The 20,025-nt window shown below is 44.6% G+C and overlaps 1 protein-coding gene and 1 long non-coding RNA gene across 2 annotated transcripts; one reads left to right on the forward strand and one right to left on the reverse strand.

Annotated features, from left to right (window-relative positions):
• Window positions 1-34: 34 nt before the first annotated feature.
• Window positions 35-8,861, reverse strand: LOC120409918. Its single transcript, XR_005601784.1, has 3 exons — window positions 8,775-8,861; window positions 7,330-7,416; window positions 35-686 (listed from the first exon to the last, which is right to left on the reverse strand). It is a non-coding gene; the product is annotated as an uncharacterized LOC120409918 (long non-coding RNA).
• Window positions 2,036-18,677, forward strand: PPEF2 (protein phosphatase with EF-hand domain 2). The gene is made up of 17 exons (XM_019293023.3): window positions 2,036-2,303; window positions 5,974-6,064; window positions 8,826-8,953; window positions 9,469-9,526; window positions 10,010-10,185; window positions 11,203-11,317; window positions 12,153-12,199; window positions 12,597-12,763; window positions 12,847-12,883; window positions 12,972-13,121; window positions 13,805-14,125; window positions 14,824-15,009; window positions 15,691-15,833; window positions 16,358-16,464; window positions 17,359-17,522; window positions 18,078-18,165; window positions 18,392-18,677. Exons 2-17 carry the CDS (start codon window positions 6,004-6,006, stop codon window positions 18,571-18,573), a joined length of 2,130 nt encoding a protein of 709 aa, XP_019148568.1. The 5' UTR covers window positions 2,036-2,303; window positions 5,974-6,003; the 3' UTR covers window positions 18,574-18,677.
• The last annotated feature ends 1,348 nt before the right edge of the window (window positions 18,678-20,025 follow it).

Below are 20,025 nucleotides of genomic sequence, written 5' to 3' on the forward strand. Positions count from 1 at the left end.
TCATCCTTTTCCCTCACCTATGAGGAGTTGTTGATCCTGGGCCTAACAGGGGCAGATGCAGCAGTCAGCAGCATACACAGCTGTAAACTAGTTATTTTATTGATCAGAAATTGGGGGCTGTTTCAGGAATTGTGGTAATGCACTTTTCTCCTTGGTTGATAAGAGGAGGTTGTGTTGGGTAGCAGTGAGGTTAAAAAGGGTTGTATTCATTTTTTGTGCATTTGGATCAAGTTGCCTGCAGTACAAGTCAACAGCTTGTTTTACAGTGCAGAGCAGTGGGGTTTTTGTCAGGCTGTGCTGTGACTGTATATTGAGTTTGGGCACTTAGGTGTACTCCAGAAATACTGAGCAATTTGAAGAGTCAAGACCAGTGGATACCTTCAAGTAAAGCTGAAAGGTGCCCTTCTTCAGTGGATAAAATGTCACCTGTGTGAAGGCGTGGCCAGAGCACCACTTGCAGATCAATGCCATGCTGGCCGCAGGGAGTGTGTACTGGTTATGCAAACTGCTCTGAGAGCACCTTCTGGAACTGAGGGCCCCTTATCTCCTTGTGCTGAGTCTCATAACCTACTTACCTGCATCCTTTCCTCCTGCCTGGATAAAAGTCCTGCAAGCTTTGCCTTGACCCAGTTTAGACGGCCATGAACAGCAGTCAGATGCCAGATGATAAATTTGAAGAAGAGTTCCTGCAGGAAGATTTAAAAATGCTCACTATCTTGGAGATTGCAGAATGCTATTGCTTTAATTCACAGAGTAGGCACTCATTTGTGATCCCAGCAGGTTTTCTTTAAATAACAGCCACCCACAACAACAGGATCCTTACAGGTGGGGCTTTGTGTAGCATTAAGCTGATTATCCTCTGGCAGGGGTGTACCCAGATGCTCACTGGTACATAAATTTACCCAAATGTATTTGTTTCACTGTGTACCAACAATCCGGAATGCATAAGTTGTTAGTTAGTATCTATGAATATTCAGGAAACAATTTGCTTCTGCTGTTGTTTGGGGCTTGGCAGTTGTTTGGGGTCATGAGGTTTAAACAAGTTAAGGAATGTAGATTTTTTTTTTTTTTTTGGTTATAAATTATTTTCTTGAAAGCCTTGCATTTTCTGTGGTAACAAACAGTCCAAGATGCTGATTGCCAACAAAATAAAGTTCTTCTGCCACCTTGAATGCCTTTTTGCTAACCAAAAGGATATATAACTTCTTGGTCTTAGTTTAATGACAAGCTAAAAATATAAATACTAATGAAGTGGTAAATGGTATGTCTTACAAATTAGACAATTTTAACCTGTGAGTAGCTAAGGTACTTGTGATATGAATTAAAGTTTGATAAAAATGCGGAGATGGGATTGTTAGTACTTTAATAAAACCATCTTAATGCTAGAAACACTAAAACGTAGCACTGGTTTTTTGGGTTTTTGTGGTGGTGGTTTTTTTTGTTTTTTTTTTTTTTTTTTTTGTTGTTTTTTTGGTTTTTTTTTGGTTGGTTTGGGTGTTTTGTGAGAATTTTGGCCAAGAAAGGCTGGACCAAAAGATCCTAAAGGTATTTCTCTAGCCTGGCATTCTATGATTTTACCATAATTGCTTTTTTTAAAAAAAGGACGATCATTTATAGTTATTTGAATGCCTTACTGATCATATTTTTGTTTGAGATTTCATCTGCTTTGTGTGTATGCTTTTTAAAGACTGAAAAGTAGTGATTTTCCTGCTTTCTCAAACCCTGGAATTGTGCAGTAATAAAACAAAACTAAGCTACATTATCCTTTCTTTTTTTACATCCCCTCCTTTCTGTGCTAGAGATTCCCTAGCTGCAAAGCCCCAAATATTTTTTCAGCATAACACAAGGGGTGAAACCTTGAATTAGTTTTCTTCCAGAAGTTTGCATTTAGCAGAAGGCAGCTTGAAAGTGTGTAAGAGCTGACTCCTAGGATAAGAGAGGCCAACATGCTGTATTTCTCATTCATAATCCCTTCAGTAATCCTAATCCAGTGGAGATCTGTAGCCTTTATTAAGCATCACATGGAAGAGGATTCTTAAGGCTGCTCATAACTGGGCAGTAAATAAAGTCTCTGCACCACTTCTGGGCTGCACGTGTGCAGAGGCATGGCCTGTCCTGCTGCCTGCCCAAGGGAACACCTTTTTTTATTATTTGGAGTCTGACAAGGAGGTTTTGCGTCTGTAGTTAAACAAATAGCATCAGAAGTCATCAAGTATTTGGGTACTGAATACAACCAAAATTTATCAAGTGGAGAGCTTCTGTTGTGTTTATCTCAACAAATCCCTTAATTAGAACCTGGCAAGGTAAGTTGCATTTTTCTTTTTAATTCTCTGCAACAGGATTTTGTGTTCAGAACTAGCTTACAGTTTGGAGTGAAATACCCTTTTTGTATGCCAAGGTGTATAAAACTGCGTTTGGGAGTTTTGTATCTGGAATTCTCCTTTTTGATACTACAGTAATTGTGTGGGTGCATGTTTGAAATACAAGCTTCACAATCTTGTTTGCAGCTACAAGTGGTGCTGAGTCTGATGTGCACGTGGGCCATACCTAGGTATTTACTCTCAGGGGCAAGATAGGATCATCACTTTTCCTGGTGCCAGCTAGTGTTTTTATCCTTGGGAGAAGTATTGGAGTATATTTCAAATTAATCTGTAGCTCTTAAACTCTTGCTGTTTTTCTTTTAGCAGAACTTAAAATTTGTTCCCCTCCAACATCTCTTTTAGGTTTTTTGCTAGTAAATTTTCTAGTCTGTTATGTCCTCCTGCTGCCTTCCATATTCTGTTCATCTGTTCCCTCTGTTGCTGGTATGTCTATAAAACTGTCAGGTTAGTGGGAGTCCTGTTCATGATAGATGAAATGTCACCTTTCCTAGGAGGGGGCTTCACATTAGCTGTGGTGTTTCTGGCAGGTCCTGTGGGTCAAGCACCACATTCTGCATAGATCTATGATGTGCACAAGCTCATAGAGTGTATAGGATTTGGTTCAGAATGCTGTCCCTTGCTTTGATTTCTGAGAAGTTAAAGTAATAGGTTAAGTCAGGAAATTTACCTAGGCTTTTGTTGTTTGTGTTTTGGGGTGATTGACTTAAATGGATTTGTGCAAGGTTTCTTTTCCTGAATTTCATGGGGTACTAGGTGGTGTTATTGAACAAGTCATATGCTTGTGTTGGAAGAGTTGCAAGAAGCATGTTATCCAATGGCTCAGGAAGTCCATGGAGTCTGGCTGTTACATCTTTTTCCTGCCTGTGGAGCATTACCTCTGGCAATCAAGGAATGTGCATCTTCTCTATGTGTATGTGGCCTTCTCCTGAGGCCCTGAACTTGGTGTTCCACTGGTTGTCTGTGTCCATGTGGGGCTCTCGAGTCCGCGACTCTTTAGCGGTGGTTGAGCTCTGCCCTGGTTTAAGTGCATGCAGTGGCTTTTCTCACCTGGCTTTTAGAGTGTGGGTGTTTGCTGGCAGATGCTCCGTGCTGTGGTGTGCACCAGGGACAGCCTTGTGCGAAAGAGGCGTGAGGAAATCCTGTTCCAGAGGTCTCCTAATTGCACCAGAGAGAAGGTGTGGCAGCGAAGAGCAAAATGAGGAAGGAGCTGTTGATAGCTGGCTGTTTCCTGGATGGATCATGCTTCTCACCTGGTTGTTTAGTAAAACTGGTACCTGAAGTGATGCTGCTGCTCAGTTCATCCACTCTTTGAGGCTGTGCCTTGATGGGTCCCTGTTCCTCTCCTGTTTCTTGGGTACAGGAATTTAGGAAGGGAAGGGTGCATGTCACTGGGTGGATGAGGAAGGATCCGAGGTGCTGAGCAGTTGGACTGGTTCCATTTCTTCCTCACTCCTTCCAGCCTTGGAACAGGTTTGGTTCCACTGGAGTTTGATTTTATTCCTGTACACGCCTTTGTTCAGGTTGTGCCTCTCACAAAAATCTGAGGGCAACAAAGTGAAAAAGTTTGTGGCTCCAGGAACTGCTTGGGAGGGACCTGTTGATAAGCCTACACAATACGATAAATAGGGCACACTAATACTAGGCCATGCCTTGCTATGGATGGCCGAAATTTGTTTGAAGTAGGGCTGCTCAAATAATAAATGCTTGCTTGTTTTGCAGGGAGAGACGGAAATAAGAAAGAAATTGTTGCCAGAGGTGACCTCAAATCCAAGGTCACATTTTATCAAAGCAGGCAGGTGGTACCCCTGAATGCATCCTCAGCAAGCAAAGTACTGAACACCGTACTTGAGCATTTGCTTCAAATTTGTTCTCCATTGCTTTAAAAGTAACCTAGAAGTGTTCTAGTTCCTGGAAAGGAGGCTGAGGTAGAGTGAATCATTCCTATCATTGCTTCTCTGGAAAACTAAAACTTGCTGAAGTCCTCAGATCTGTGTCATTAAAAGGAAATTTTTGTTAGGATAGGCCAGATGGGAGTTACAGGTCTACGCTCAAAAGTTCTGGACTTGAAAATTTCTTTTCTGAGCTGCAATTTCCCTCATAGAGGAAGTTATGAGCGAGCTATAAGTGGTGAGTTTTGTGTGCAATTGTCCCTTGGAGTAGTTAATGATCTGGAAAGATGTCAGAGTACCTGCATTATTTGAGCACAAAGAAAGTAAAGTACCAGGTAAAATTGGGTGTAATTAAGCAGTGATTTCAGGCCATTTGTGGCATTGGTATGAAATTATGTTGTTAGAATAAAACAAGAGTGTAGGCATTTTGCTGAGAGCATTGTGGTACACCCTGTTGTGTCGCCCACTCATGGCATTCTGAAGATGCCACTGTACAACTGGGCATCCTGGGCAGGGGAGGGAGAGTTCCAGCCTTTCCTCTGCTTTCGAACCTCCCTGTGCTGCAGTGTTGCTGAGCAGGGCTCACCTTCCTGAGCAAACAAGGAACGCTCACCTTACACAACACCGGACGTGCTCCTTCAATTAGCATTTGTGCGGATCTGAGCTATTTTGAGAGGAAAGATGTGGGTTAGGTGGAAAGAGATGGAAAGAGGCAAAAGGACTGCAGGAACTGAGGAAAGGAGGAGGGCTTTTGCTTCTCCTGGGCAGAAGTGCCTCCGTAGTTACTCTCTCCTGACCCTTCAAAATACTTTGAGCTGTGTTCTCCTGCAAACACCAGTCTTGACACTTTTACAGATGTTTATTTCCTTCCCTCCATTTCTCAGCTTTCTCCTCCCCACATTTCAGGTGAGAATCAAAATGTGTTGAACTCTTCAGCACTACAGCCTGGGGCTGCTTTGGCAGTAGTATGTGACTAGGTTTTTTTCCAGAGGAAAGATGTTTGACTGTGAATGACATTCTGGTTACCCTCAAAGTGAGAGACTTCAGAGTTTGAGCCAATCTTGCACTAATTTCTGTTTGCCCTGCCCAGAGCTTCCACAGCAGTGAGCATACCAAACTGTCCCTTTTTACTGGCAATTGATGGAACAATACGCTCCCACACGCGAGCAGATGCATGAGATGGAGAAAAGCAGTGTTTAACAAAGCTGGGTATTTTCTTCTGACAGCTAATTGTTATTTTAGACTTATCTTTCTGCTAGCTGTGGTTAGATTAAATATAGTGTGTGTGTTCATCCCTCATAATGAGTTATCCTTCAGAGGGGACTACATGCATGAATATTTGTCTGCACATACTGCTTCTTAATGACTTTATTATAGTTCTTGATCAGTATTGAAAAGCTTTTCAAATGTTTGCCAAACAATCACAGTACAGGAAAGGTGCTGAACTGATTCCTGTTTATATAGCTCACTTGAAATTTGAAGCAGTGAGACAGAAATCCTCATCTGATTGTCTGGGAGCAGCTGGAGAAACCTGGTAGTGGAAGATGTACTTGGCCGCAAGAGAGACCATGTGATTGTTGATATTAACTGTTAATATATTTAACTATAGATTTTTAGCACTGTGGGACATGTTGCAGCTGTTTTGATTCTGACCAGATGGTCTTCCCTGCATCTGTTTTGTGTTTTTGGTGACACTGGAGCAGTCTGCAGCACTGGAGCATTGGCTGGAGAGCATGGGATCCGGTAGTTCTGTAGAAGTCAAGTACAAGTACTCCCTGCAGAAGTCTGAAAATGGTGAGTGATTCTTAGAAAAATAATCTTTTCCTGTTTTCTCCTGCATGTGCTGTTGGCAGGCTGCACTGAATGTGTTTCTCTTCTGGGTTACCTGGTTTTCTTCATAGCACTCAAGTGAAGTTCTGTCTTTCATTACCCTCTTACAAGGTTTCTCACGTGTCAGGCAGAAGACAACAGACTTGAGGAAATAACAGCTATTGAGACCAGGAGTAGGTTAAATCCACCCAAGCCTAACCAGAAATGAAACAACAGTTAGAACTAACACCTGCTGGATTAATCACTTGTTGGGTAATGCAGGTGTTGTGCCTCTGCTGACAGTGAGACAGATGTCACCTTCCTGCTTCCCCTGGATTATTTTCCAAGCCTCTTACTGGTGCAGGACTGGTTAAGCAGAAGTGTTAGTAAAGCCAAGGTAAATCTGGTTCCGAGGAATGTGAAATGGTGTGGCTACAAAAAGCAGAAAAGCAAAAAGTTTACTTTTTTCTAATTATATCAGCACAATGCTCTTAATCTCTGCTAGTAATCTAGACTCGTTTATGGCTCTCAAAGCTGTAATGATTTATTTTTACAAGCCCTCTGTAATGGTATCAATTTTGTGGGTGTGTGCCTGTGTCTGAACAAAGGGAGTTGATGAGGGAGACCTTAGACGTGAGGAAGTGTTCAAAAGTAAGCAGTCCTTTTTTTGTTGTTTGAATTATGCGGTTGTCAGCACTGGCAGAACAGCAGGATGGGGCAAACTGTTTGCAAGTGCTTGGAAAAGAAAATAAGGATTGCAAGTGAGGATAAGGTTGTGACTCAAGACTTTTGTTACTGTCCACTGTTGAAAAACTCCATTTTTTATTTAAGTTAGTCTTACCTGTCACCCATACCACCAGAGGTCCATGGGCTTTCCAAACAAGTTCAGGGTTATTTTAAGATGATAGTGTAACACAAAACTAGTTACTTATTTGAAACCTTGTATTACATCTGATACCTCAGCAACAGTTTCCCATGCAGTAAAACCTCTCTCAATTTCTAGGGCGCGCCTTGCCTACCGGGGGGTTAAATACTGTGGATGGTGGTATTTATGCTAACTGTGCACTGGATAACATGTGTTACATAGGTTAAATTTTTACTGATTCAAAAGATCTGGTTTTCACAGGCACGTGTGGAGTCATCACAAGGAATTTTTTCAAAGCCCAGCAGATCAGTAAGCACTTGCTCAGCAGGAGAGAAGGCAAAGAATACAGAAGGTTACGCCTGAATTGAGGCTTGCCAAATCTTACCTTCCTGCCCACGACTTCAGGGTGTCGCAGCTCCCTGCTGAACAGCAGTTGTAGATCTTCCTTTTTTGTGCTCTGCAATTCCCAGTGCTGAAAAAGAACCATAATTTAAAAGGATTATTATTTTCAATATATAAGCCATTGAGATACAGTCTTTAGGGAAAGGTCACTGTTTCCTGCTCAAGTATCTGGAGGGCAGTTTTCTATGTAATTAATGCAAGCTGATTGAATTAATATGATCTCTTTGTCTCTTGCCAGTGTATAGCAGCCTTTGGGTAGGGGTGAAGGATTTTCCTCTTTTTAATGAAGATTTTCCCACACACCTGCCATTGCTCTCCCTGCTTTGGTGAATGTGGCAACAGAATACACCTTCTGCAGCAGGCCTAGTTCCCTAACTCTATTGTTTCCCTTGGATTTTGAAGCCAGGCTGTGGATACAGCAATCATCCCTTTCCCCCCTCAGCTAAAGATGACAGAGAAGCAGTGTTAGAAGATGTTTTAAGTGTAGGGCTCCAGAAAGGAACAGGAAGGGACGCAGCATAATCCAAAGAGACATGCCAAGTGCGGTGAAGGCCAGCTAAGGAGGATGAGAGATTCTAGAGGCATGAAAAGTTCTGTGGCAGAACTTGAAAAAGGAAATGTGAAACTACACCAAGGTACTTCACTTGAAATATGCACACACCCCATCTGAAATAATCTTTCAAGGGAACATACTGGAATTGGGAGAATACAAAGGATATGTTTTAAAGATCAAAGGGCAGATAGCCATAATTTGGTGGGAAGCACCTGGTGTCAGTGCTGGCTGTGGATTTGACCTCAAATAGGCACCTGGAAATTCTGGCATCTCGTTTGTTCTGTTTAAAATGGCCAAAGTTCTGTCTCCCTTTTTTCACTGCGGGTGTAGTTTTGTCTGTATGTTATTGTAAGGTAATAGTATGTTGACATTTATGCTGTGATAGAGTCCTTCTGAAGTTCTTCCACAACTGCAAAAGCTGAGGTATTTATTTGACATAAAGAGGTAGAAAACCCTCATATTATTAAGACTTTAGAAGGAAACTTGGTATCCTGTCTTGTCCCAACTCTTTGTGTGGCCTCAGTTAAATTCCTGGTTTCCTGAAGCCCCAGCACCCAGAGATGGTAAGATGGACATAAAAATGATCAAGGTAAGTAGAAAGGGAGGATATTGTCTAACAGTACTGAAAAATGTGTTAGGATTTTTAGACCCTAATAATTTGTTAATGCCGGTGCTGAGGAGCCAGCAGCAACGGCTAAAAGTGTTTCAGAGGTCTCTGGTCAGGCAGGGTCAGGTCAACCTCTTACAAAAAGAAGGTGAAAAGAAGTGGATATTTTTTGCCCTTAGGCACAAGAATACAATTCCCGGGAATTTCTTCTGAAAAGGCAAGGTTCCTCTTCAGTGTTCAGGGGTGGGGAAGGAGCTATTGCAGGTACCTCAGCTGTGGCCAGTGCTCCTCAGCAGATGGTTCTGTTCTTGTCCCCCAGCTTTCAAGGCAGCTGTCTTGATCCAGCAGTGGTATCGGCGCTACATGGCTCGGCTGGAAATGCGACGCCGCTGCACCTGGAGAATCTTTCAATCCATTGAGTATGCCTGCGAGCAGGATCAGATCAAGGTATGCTTAGGAAGGTGGTTTCTGTGCCAGGCTTGCTCAGTTCTGGCTGCTGGCTGGTAACCCTCTCAGTGCTTCAGTGGGCCAGGGACTGGGTTTCCTGCCCCTTTTTAGCCTATTGACTCCCTGCCTGCTTGTGTTGCATGAAACACAAAGTGATGACCCTCAAAAGCAAGCCGTAAGAGCTGTTTAACAGTTTTTCTGGAGTCTGAACACAATAGGCATGTCTAGTTGGTTTGTTATGCTTTAACTTTGATTAAAATTCTCTTACATGGTTGCCATGCTGTCAGGGAGAGGAAGGGCTCATAGTGTACTTCTGCCTGTGGCTGAAGGTAAAGCCACTGTTTTGACTTCATTTCAAGATAGTCAAAACTTAAATTGGTACAATGGGAGTTGCTGTACACACCAGACAGCATGAGAAGGGCAGCGGTAATATTTCCAGAAAGAAGATCACGGTAAGTTGCCACTCTGTTGAATTTCATTCTGGGGTGACTGATGGGCTCTCCTTCTTCTTGCAGCTTCACAACTTCTTCAGTTACCTGATGGACCAGTTCACACCAAGCAGCAGCAAAGAGAGTAAGTTTGTGTGCTGTTTGTAGAGGTGGCACCAGCAGCTCCAAAGGTTGCACCCTGTATTATTCATTGCCCAGTGCTGGGCAATGTTCAGTATGGCAAATGTAGCCAAGAGTCTAAAGAGTGATGGCATCAGGAATAGGGAGTGAATTGTCTGGAGACTCTGAGCTGTGCAAAGGATGTGAGGCAATTCCTGCTCTTAGGAGCTGGAAGGAGGCATAAAAGTTCCATTTGTTTTCATAGAATCACAGAGTGCTGCACACTGCACATGGAGATTTGGCTCTGCAGCCTTTCCCCCACTCTAAGTTTTGTAGCAGTGCCAAGCTTGGACCCAGCATCTATGGCTGCCACTGCTCCTGAGTGCCAGCCTAATCAAATAGCTTTTCTTTAGAAAAGTACTAGAATGGTACCAATTAACTTCTTCTTTGTCTGTTTCTCTTTAAAAAAAAAAAAAAAAAAAATCAACCACACTAATCTGCTGTCCAGGGGATTTTATCAGTCGCATGTTCATAAGTGGAGAAAGTTACAAAGAGGCAGAGCTGGAAAAATACTGTGACTATGAATCCATAGAGGTGCCAGACTCCTACACTGGACCCCATCTCTCTTTCCCACTTCTCCCTGACCATGCCACGGCCTTGCTGGAAGCTTTCCAACAGAAACAAGTAAGGATCCCAAAAGGTACCACACTTTCCCCTTATCTGCACAGGGGTGTAGGATAGGTGCTTTGGCCTCAGCCTTCCTAACAAGCTCAGTTGACTGGAGTGTAACAAGCTGGTCAGCTTTTAAACAAAAGGGTGCTGGAAATTAGATGGTGTTTCCTAATTCCATAGAAATGTTTCTGTTTCTGAAAATGTACTCCTGACAAAACGGAACACTTTACATAGGAGTGTACCAATATTTACCTGAATATCATTTTTAAAGGGAAAAATCAACAACAGCTCATGTTGAAACATTTCATCATTTTTTGTTCGAATTCCTCAATTTGTAAATAAGTATAGGATGGCCCAGAGGGAAACAGCCAATTAAAATGTTTTGTGCCATGCAACTTGGATGCTGATTTAAAACGTAAATTGTGATATTTTTGATGAGGAAGTTGAGTACCACTCCAGCACTAACAAGACAAGCCTTCATACAACTGCAGTGTTCTGCTGTCATCCCTCAGCAGATGTGCTGAACTGCAAAATAGGCCAAAACATCCCTTCTCCAAAGAGAAGTTCTAAACCAAAGGTGTCTCATGTCCTGACTGTATTAAAAGCCTATGCCCCGGCTTTGAGTGCATGTATCACTGCAGGACATGTGGAAACTCATGGACTGGTTTGATGTGGAAAAGCTAAGGAAGATCTAGAGGAGCAACTTCCTACCTGTGATACTGGCCTAGAATTTCTGCTGCTCCTGGAGGTGGTGTAGCCTAGTGGGTACAGCCTTGTCCACAAGGTGCTGGGGCTTTAGGGTTGCCTTGCCAGCCCTGTCAGTGCTGAGGCTGGGCTGCTTTGGGCAAGTCTCTTGCATCCTGCTGTTTCCCGATATTTGCCTTGTCTTGTTTGTATGCCCATAGGTCAGCACTATCCTAGAGAGAGTTTCTGCCGTCGAGGCTACCCTGGTGGAGTCTTTGCAGCCAGAGTGGTGCTGCTCAAAGACCACTGATTTCCTGCTTTAATCCCTTCACTTTCTCCTAGTAGCAGCTCCACGCTCGCTATGTCTTAAACCTCCTGCATGAGACCAGGAAGCACCTCAAGCAGTTGCCAAACATCAGCCATGTCTCCACCTGCTACAGCGAGGAGGTCACTGTTTGCGGTGCGTCCCTTGCAGCCTCCGGGGTGGGTCGCTCATGTGGGAGGGTGAGGCAGAGAGAAAATGATAGTGAGGCCACAGTGCCTCCCTCTGTACTGAACGTGGAACACAAATGCTCTCTCAAAACGTGTGATGCACTGAGAGGCAGCTGGGTCTGTCTGAAATACCCATGTGGTCTTTTTTCTCTCACCCCAAACTTGGCGCCGTTTTACTAAACTACAGAAACTATATCCAGCTGAGGACTTGTCTCAAAACTTGATTGTGTTCTGTGGTCTGGGATTATTTAAACAACAAAATCCTGGAGCTGTTCTGGATAAGCAGCAGCGCATGCATGCACACAGATCCAGAATGCGAACGCATCTTTGCATCCAATAAGTAAATTTGAGACAAAGCTTTTCACTATTTTTCTACTCTGACTAATGTTAAAATGTTGAGATATTTCTGAAAAATACATACGTAGCACAGACTTCTGCATGCAGTCAGCTTCTGGAAAACAAACCTCTCTCTTCAATATCACATTAAACAAGAATTAGACTGTCATTTTGAATGCAAAGCTTTCTCCCATGTAATGATAATCTTGTGCCATGTTGTGCCATTACAAGAGATAAATGAATAAAGCTTCTAAATCAGTCTTCAGCAGGTGGTGTAGGTTTTTTTACTGTCCTTCTCAGACTTAAGCTCAAGCCTTACGTTGTGTCCTTTTCCTCAAGGCTTGCACTTCCCAAAGTATTTCAGTGGTCATTAATGTATAAAGGACATAGTACATAGGAAGTTATGTATTGGTGGTTTTTTAAGCTCAAGGTAAACATACTGAGACTACTCTCTTTGTGCCTGTTAGGAGACTTGCATGGCCAGCTGGATGACTTGTTCCTCATCTTTTACAAGGTAGGCACCAAATTTGGAGAGGGAGGCTGTCCAGGCATTGCAACGGGTATCCCATGGGTCATGTTGAGTAGTGTTTGCAAAACTGGGCCATTCATGTGCAATTCTCCAAGTCAATTTGATTGGTTTTAAATGGCTTCACAAATCAGTAGCTTATTCCCTTGATGACTTGGAAATCCATGTCCATTTTAGAAGTGCCAGTGGGTATTTTTCTGGTGCTGATACCAATGACAACCCCATGTAACTGCCAGCTTTCATTGCTGGGGCCCACAGGATGCAGATGAGTGAGGATCTGTTGTAACCTGGGACAGGTGTGAGAGACTGTGCAGCTGTGGGGGAGGCATATGGAGACCATGGGGAGACCTCTCTGGTATCATCTGCCTGTTCCTTGCTTTTACAGAATGGCCTTCCTTCCCCTTCCAAGTCCTACGTGTTCAATGGGGACTTCGTAGACAGAGGCAAGCAGTCCCTTGAGATCCTTGTTATCCTCTTTACCTTCCTCCTGATCTATCCCAAGGAGGTTCATCTCAACCGTGGGAACCACGAGGACCACATGGTGAACTTACGGTACGGCTTCTGTGCGGGGCTGAGCACGATGTCAAGGGTGTTGTGCAAAATCCCACTGAGCTTCTTTTCTCCTGTTCCTTTAGCTATGGTTTCACCAAGGAAGTGATGCAGAAATACAAGGTAGGCCTATGTTTGTGTCTCCTTTACCATGTGAGATGTGCATTTAGAAGACTTGAAGCTTCATCTCTTTTCTGACCTGTCCTCTTAGGTGCATGGGAAGAAAATCTTGAGGATGTTTCAGAATGTCTTCTGCTGGCTACCCCTGGCCACCCTGATTGATCAGAAAGTCCTCATTATTCACGGGGGCATCTCTGACACCACTGACCTGAACATGCTTGAGAAAATTCAAAGGGACAAAGTAGGTTTTATTTCCCAGTTATTGCAAGAGACAACAGTGTTGCTGATTGTGGTGAGGAGCTCATTTCTACATGTCAGCTTAGCTGTTGACAAGACAAGTCTAACAGATGGTCTTCCTAGACAAATTCATCTTTAGGTAGAGGCTTTGGTTTGTTGGTGTGTGTGCATGAGCTGTGAAGGGATGAAGCACTGTTGGTTTCTGGAATATGTGCTGGTGCTGAAGTAAAAACACAGTGATGATGAGACATTGTCCCACAGTTCCTTAGCCTGTTTTTACCCCCTAGATTTCCAGAAGGATTTTGATAAATCATTTAACTTGTCTCTGTCTCACTCTCTAGTTGGGAAATACCACTTTGCTTCTCCAAATATGATGACAACTCTTGCACTAATCATTGATGCTTCCTTTGCTCTGCTGCATAGGTCCCACTGCAGATTAAATCTGTCTGCATGAAGTCAATGAGGAAGAGTAAGATGTGATGGATGTGGGGGCCAGCTGTAAACCCAGGATGGCATGTTTGAGAGGATGGCACTAATAGTCCCCCACAGTTAATCAGCAGTTGAAGGCAGAAGGGAATTGGGGCTTGGAGGCTTGGATCACTTGAAGTCTGCCAGTGGAAGATGTTAGAGCTGGAGATCTGGGTTTTCATGCCATGTCATCAGCTCCATTTCTCTCATATCTTTCAGTTTATTTCTGTGTTAAGGATGAAGAAAAGGAAGGAGTCGAGTAGAAAACCAGAAATACCGGCCATAAATGGGGAGAGCAAATCAGACACTGAGGCAGATCCCGGGTTATCTCTGCAGCCCCACTCAGCACAAGCTCCCAGCACAGCCAATAGGCTGGAGTTCTCCAGGTGGCTCCGGCAGACGGTGCAGGAGCAAATTGACACGTGCCGCCGGCTGATGGACATCAGCGAGTCAGAGCCAGAGGAGCTCACCTATTCCAGCATGGTCTCCTTGAAGGATGTGGATGGGCCATGCTGGACTCGCCAGGAGGAGTGGAAGCAGGTGAGGAGTCTAGGCGGGGTTGTGGGCTGGGTGTGCTGTGGGTGCCTCCTGCAGCGATACGTGACCAGGAAGGGCTGTTCTCTGAGGCCTTGGGGATGTTTCCTTAGGTACCTTTGTTACCTCCCGGGACGAGCAGCTTCATTTTCCAGCCTGTGAATCTCTTCTGTGCACTCTAAAACCTCAGTTACCTAGTTCACATTGCATATGACCTTCCAGTGCTGCACACCTTATCACTACAGAGCTATATGTTGAGGTCAGGGTTAAAGAGATTAAGCTTTAATCCAAACAGTGGTTCCTGAGTCAGCATTTGTGTTTCTGGAGGCTGGAGAATGTCGTGGCTAGAGAACCAAGGAGTTCAACACTAAGCCTGCTAATGGCCTCAGGATCTGCTGGTTGTTCTTGCCCCTTGTGTTTCAGGATGGAGGAAGACAGGCAAGGCTCTTGAACATCTTAATGCTAGGAAAGGAAAAGCTTGTATCAGGCCTGATTTATGCACATCCCTCTTTCCCCAGACACTCTGGATGTGCCCATAGCTCCAACAATATTGCCACTTCTGAGGTGGCCCAGGTCTGTGTCAGTCTTCAGCTGGAATGCAAGCAAACATGTCTGTTCCCCTGCACTATGGTTATAGCAGCAGTCTAGGGAGGGATTTGAAGACTGAGCTGTATTTGCTTAGTGAACTTTTCCAATCCTTTCAGGTTTTAGATCTCCTCTGGAGTGACCCCATGCCTCAGGAGGGCTGCAGAGAAAATAAGGTGCGAGGTGGTGGCTGCTACTTTGGGCCTGATGTGACGGAGAAGTTCCTTGCGAAGTACGGCTTGCAGTTCCTGATCCGCTCTCATGAGTGCAAGCAAGAAGGCTACGAGTTCTGTCACAACCGCAAGGTCAGTCAGGGGTGGTGTGAAGGATACTTGGGTTTCCATCCTGCTGGGGTGGGCTTTTTTGGGGGGGTAGCTTGTCTCAGTTCTGCATTTCTTCCAGTGGGGCTTTAAGCACATAAAAAATCCTTGAACAGCCTTATTGGGAGTTACTGAAGTGTGTTTCCAGCTGAGGTCTTAGGTCAGGGTAATCTGGAGTTGCCTGCTCTGTTGGGGACATGGCTGTGCAGGCAAACCCTGTCCTTGTGTGTGGTGGTTGAGAAAAGATCTGAACCCACTTGTGCCATGGCCCCCATGCGTAGTGCAGCTGTTCCTGCAGATGAGCTACAAAAGGGTGTTGCCGAGCTGCTGCAGCCAGGTTCTGTTTCAGAAGATTCACAGTCACATCAGTGGCTTTGTCAGGGCACTCAGACTCTGGAGAGCGGAATTGTTGAGGGAGAGAGCACAGGGGGCAATGGTAGAAGCCTAGCATGTGGCCAGATCCATGTGTGACCAGTGCCACCCATGAGGAACTCACACTTGCGAGGCTTTCAGGCCAGCTGCCACCTCACTCTTCCCTTTTCTCTGTAAAACATGGTGCTTTCACAGTCCGTGGACTTCGGAGGGGACCTGGTGTATTGTTTACACATACAATAAGTACTACAGGATGTACGTACTGACTGTAAATGCCTCTTTTTTTGGGATTAGGTGCTGACCATCTTTTCAGCCTCAAACTACTATGAGATTGGCAGCAACAGGGGAGCCTATGTGAAGCTGGGACCAGACCTCATCCCCCACTTTGTTCAGTACCAAGCAAACAAGACAGCCCATATGCTCACTATGACCCAAAGGCAAGGCATTCCAGTTGCTCTGTATTCACCAAGTCAATATTCCCAAAGGGAAAACTTTGTAAGCTTTTAGAAAGTTTGACTCTGGAGCTGAACTTTCACAGCTTGATTTTCTAAATAATAGCCCTAAAGGAGGGTTCAAGCTTTGTACTTGAAGTTACTGAGGAAGGCTCAAGGGTTGAGAAGGGAATGTTAACAAAATTCCAAGGGGATTTTTTTCAAGGTGATTTTTCAGATTTTCTTTCAATGTCAGGTTTTAACTTTTGACCTTTGCTGAGGTTCCCTTTTGCTTTGTTACTTCACAAATGAATGCAGGGACTCGTGGCATCAGCTGCAGGGATCTGTGCCCTGGGCATGCAGTGCCTTGTCACGAGCACTGAGATGCAGCTGTAGCTGTACAGAGCAGTTGTGCGAGGGTCTGGGCAATCCATGGACAAGCCAGATAGAGGACCGGGAGGGAAGGTGCAGTTTTTCTTGTGATTCATGGCAAGTCCTTAAAGTGCTTCTCTCTGTTCTGCATTCTCCAGAATCAGCAGAGTAGAGGAGTCAGCCTTTCGAGCCTTGCGGGAAAAGCTGTTTGCTCACACCTCAGCCCTCATCAGTGCCTTCAAGGCCTATGACAGGGACAATACAGGTAACTCAGAGCTGAGGGACATGTGCGTTCATTGCCTGGTTGGATAGTGCTCAGGTGACTAAGTTGAGTTTGTGGCTGGTTGGGAGACTGCTCACTGACAGTTGTCACCAGCTGTCATGGGGAGGCTGTATCAGATCTTGCCAGAGGTCATTTGCTGTTAGTCTCTGTGAGTACCTCTGAGTGACACCATAAAGAGGGGGTAATGGAAAAGCAGGACGTCATTAACCTAATGTATAGCAATTTAGGCTGGTATTAGAAAAACTCTCTGCAGCTGGAGTACTGGTGAAGCATTGGAAAAGCTGACCTGGAACATGTCTGTCGTGTCACTTGAGAAGGGCTGGGTGGTCTCTAGAGCCCCTCCATCCCTGGAGTCTAACATCACTGGGAAGAGGAAAGTGAGGGATGTCTTCCATGGCAGCTGCTTCTGTCAGAGCCTTAAGGAAGGAGCTTAAAGTTCTTACTTCTCTGGCTGACAGGACGGCTGTGCTGCTGAGAACTGTCAGCTGGTGGGCTGGGGGAGAAAAGGGTTATGGTGGCTGGCAGAACTGCTCATGGGGAGAACTGCTTTCTTGCTTTCTTCCCTGGCAGCAAAACTGTTCATAGGAATCCAGCTCACTTGCTACAGCAGCTGCTAAAATGGGCTACAAATTTCTGATGAAATACCCAAAGTTAGTATCTTGCCTTTGCTCAGATGTTTGCAGTGTCATAGCCTTGATTTGCTGCAATGATGAGAAGCTTGCTGAGGCTTGGAGGGGAGGTGTGTTTGCACCTGCGGTGCAAAATGATGCTGTACTGTCAGCAGCACCTAGACTGTGTATGTGTCACTACTTTAGGCTTCTTCTTTGCCTTTATATGCTTTTCTGTATCCCAGAGATGTCTCCCTTTTCCCTGCAGGAAGGATCACTCTGAGCAACTGGGCAACAGCAGTGGAGTCAGTGCTGAGGCTGGGACTGCCCTGGCGAATGCTGAGGCCACAGCTGGTGTGCAGCACCAAGGATGGCATGCTGGAATACAAATCCTGGCTGGATGACCTGGCCATGGAGCAGAGGAGCCAAGAGGTAAGCACTCACCCCCTTCCATCAAAGCATGATGTGAAGCAGCTGCTCACCAGATCGTAAGCATGTGCACACCAATTATGGTACAAAAGGACAGTGGATGGTTCCTGCACGGTCCAAAACCACACTGAAGTTGATAGAAAGTCTTGCCTGAGCTCAAATAGTCCTGAGGCATCCAGCCCATTTTAGAAATAGATGATGGATGTGAAATCAAAATTTAGAGGTAGTTTTGGATGCAGGCTTTTGAGCAGGAAAACTGTATTCCACTCTCCAAGTAGCAGTTTCTTAATTAGGCCCAGCAAATGCAGCTCTGCAGTGGTTATAGAATGTAGCCCGGTCACTGTTAGCGCAGAAAAACGCTGTTGGGAAGGGGCAGGTTGCTGATGGTTTGTTCTGCAGCTGCACAGAGGGTCCAATCATCACACACCTGTTTGGTATGGCACTGCTGGCATGCTCTTGAGAGCAAAAAATATTCTTATTTGTGAAGACATCTGCAGTAACGACTCAGAGAAAGCAGAGGTGTCAGAAGGATAAAACAAGTGTGATCATGTCTTTCAGCACATCCAGTCGAGCTTGCTGGAAGTCATTTATCGAAACAGATCCAACTTGGAGACCATATTCAGGATCATAGACAGAGACCATTCAGGTAAGCAGGTGGTATTGATCACTGCCTTGTGTTCCCTTCTACTTTGGATCTTCCTTTAGTATGTATAGAGGTGTTTTTATTTAACTGTTTAAGGCTTGGGTCTTCCTGCTCCCTCCCAAGTTTCTGAAATGTCCATTGATATCATGCCTTTTTGCTACTTCGTGTTTTAGCTAGTGTTCTCCACATTAGGAGATGTAGTTGCAGCATGTCAAATGCTCCTCCCTAGGTCTCATCTCCTTTGAGGAATTCCAGCAAACCTGGAAGCTGTTCAGCTCACACATGAACATTGAACTCACGGATGATGGCATTAACGACTTGGTTCGCAGCATTGATTTCAACAAGGATGGGAACATTGACTTCAACGAGTTCCTGGAAGCCTTCCGCCTTGTCAAACAGTGCCCGTCGTGAGAACCTGCCGAGGGCTGCCATGTCCAATGCCTTGCTTTCTACAAAGCCAGGACTGTCCAACCTAACCCAGAGTGTGCCTGCAGATGCCAAGCAGGGAAAAGGAAGGCTTAAAACAGACATCACTGTAGGCAACAGCTGTGACCCATCTGGGGAAGGTAACAGATGAAATAGAGGAGCTGCACTTCAACTGACTGGTTTTTAAAGAAGCTGTATTTTAAGTAGTTTCCTGCTCAAAGGGAAGATGCAACTTAGCTTCTCTTGTCAATGTGATGAAATGTTACAGGTATATTCAAGAGCAGTAAAGGGGAAGTAAAGGTATTACTTGTAGGCAGTGTTCTAAGGACGTAGCACCTGTTTGATCACAGCTTTCCTTTTAATAAACCATTTTTTCTAGATTGCTGTTTCTTGGTTGTTCATTTCTTCTCTAGTCAACTCTGTGAGCAGCAGTGCTGTTCCAGTGGTGATACCTACTTCCCTGCTGGTGTTCCTCTGCTGTGGTAAGCTTGTTCTGGAAGTTTGGAGCTACTAAGTACATGCAGTAGAGCAGTATGTTGGGGAACAAGAAATGCCTCAAATGTGCAACACTGTCTCTAGCAGGGGCACTCAAGTTTAAGAAATCTATTGAGATAATTTAATTTTCAAAGCCCAGGGAAGTAGATCAAGTAGCCCTCTGCTAAGAAGCTGATGCTGGATGTTGAAGTTATTTTCAAAGCATAGTAGGACTACAGCTTATTAAGTGAAGTGGGGTGGGGCGTGAAGTTTCCAAAACAAGGAACAATATATTTCTCAAATATACGCAGCACAGTCTAGCAGGGGTGCCATGGCAGAAGACTCCACTTAAGACTGCTACCTCAGCCCCCAAAAGAGAATTCTAGTCTCACTGAACTTCCCACAGAGCCTCTTACCCAGTGCAGACAGTTTATTAACTGGAACTGTGCTTCCAAAAGGAAACTAATTCTTGTTCCCCTTAACTGGAGTTCCACATAATCATTTTCAATTGTAGTGGAACCATGCTTCCACACACTCTCAAATGCACAATACAGGTCTCAGCACACTACAGCTGTATTTCTGTTTTTCCATCCTTCAAATTTGATGAATGGAATTAATTTTGATGGCTAATGAACAAAATGATTCTTCCTCCTCCACATTTGTTTCTGCTGTACAAACTCCTACTGCAGGGAACGCTGGTTTTCTGTTTCAGTTTTTTTCAGTGAATTTCATACTGAGGGGAAAAAGCAAGTCTCTCTCTACAGCATGGAGTGAGTAGGCACCTGTGCTGCAATGCTTGCTACCAGGTAGGATCCTAGGGTCATGCCCCTCATTTTGGTTTGGGGACTGAGGCTGCCAAGCAGCTCTGTGGCACTGGGTTTGACAGCCTGTTACCTGCAGTGCCCGGTGCAGAGTGAAATGCACTTACCTGGAGTTGTAAGCAGCGTCACCGCTTTGCTGATG

The sequence above is a fragment of the Corvus cornix genome, chromosome 4 (assembly GCF_000738735.6).
Source record: "Corvus cornix cornix isolate S_Up_H32 chromosome 4, ASM73873v5, whole genome shotgun sequence".
NCBI lineage: Eukaryota > Metazoa > Chordata > Aves > Passeriformes > Corvidae > Corvus > Corvus cornix.

Coding starts and splice junctions, on each gene's coding strand:
- PPEF2 (XM_019293023.3), top strand. CDS start 6,004: ATGGGATCCGGTAGTTCTGTAGAAGTCAAGTACAAGTACTCCCTGCAG. Junction 14,126..14,823: donor GCCAGGAGGAGTGGAAGCAG/GTGAGGAGTCTA, acceptor CAATCCTTTCAG/GTTTTAGATCTCCTCTGGAG. Junction 17,523..18,077: donor TGGAGCAGAGGAGCCAAGAG/GTAAGCACTCAC, acceptor CATGTCTTTCAG/CACATCCAGTCGAGCTTGCT.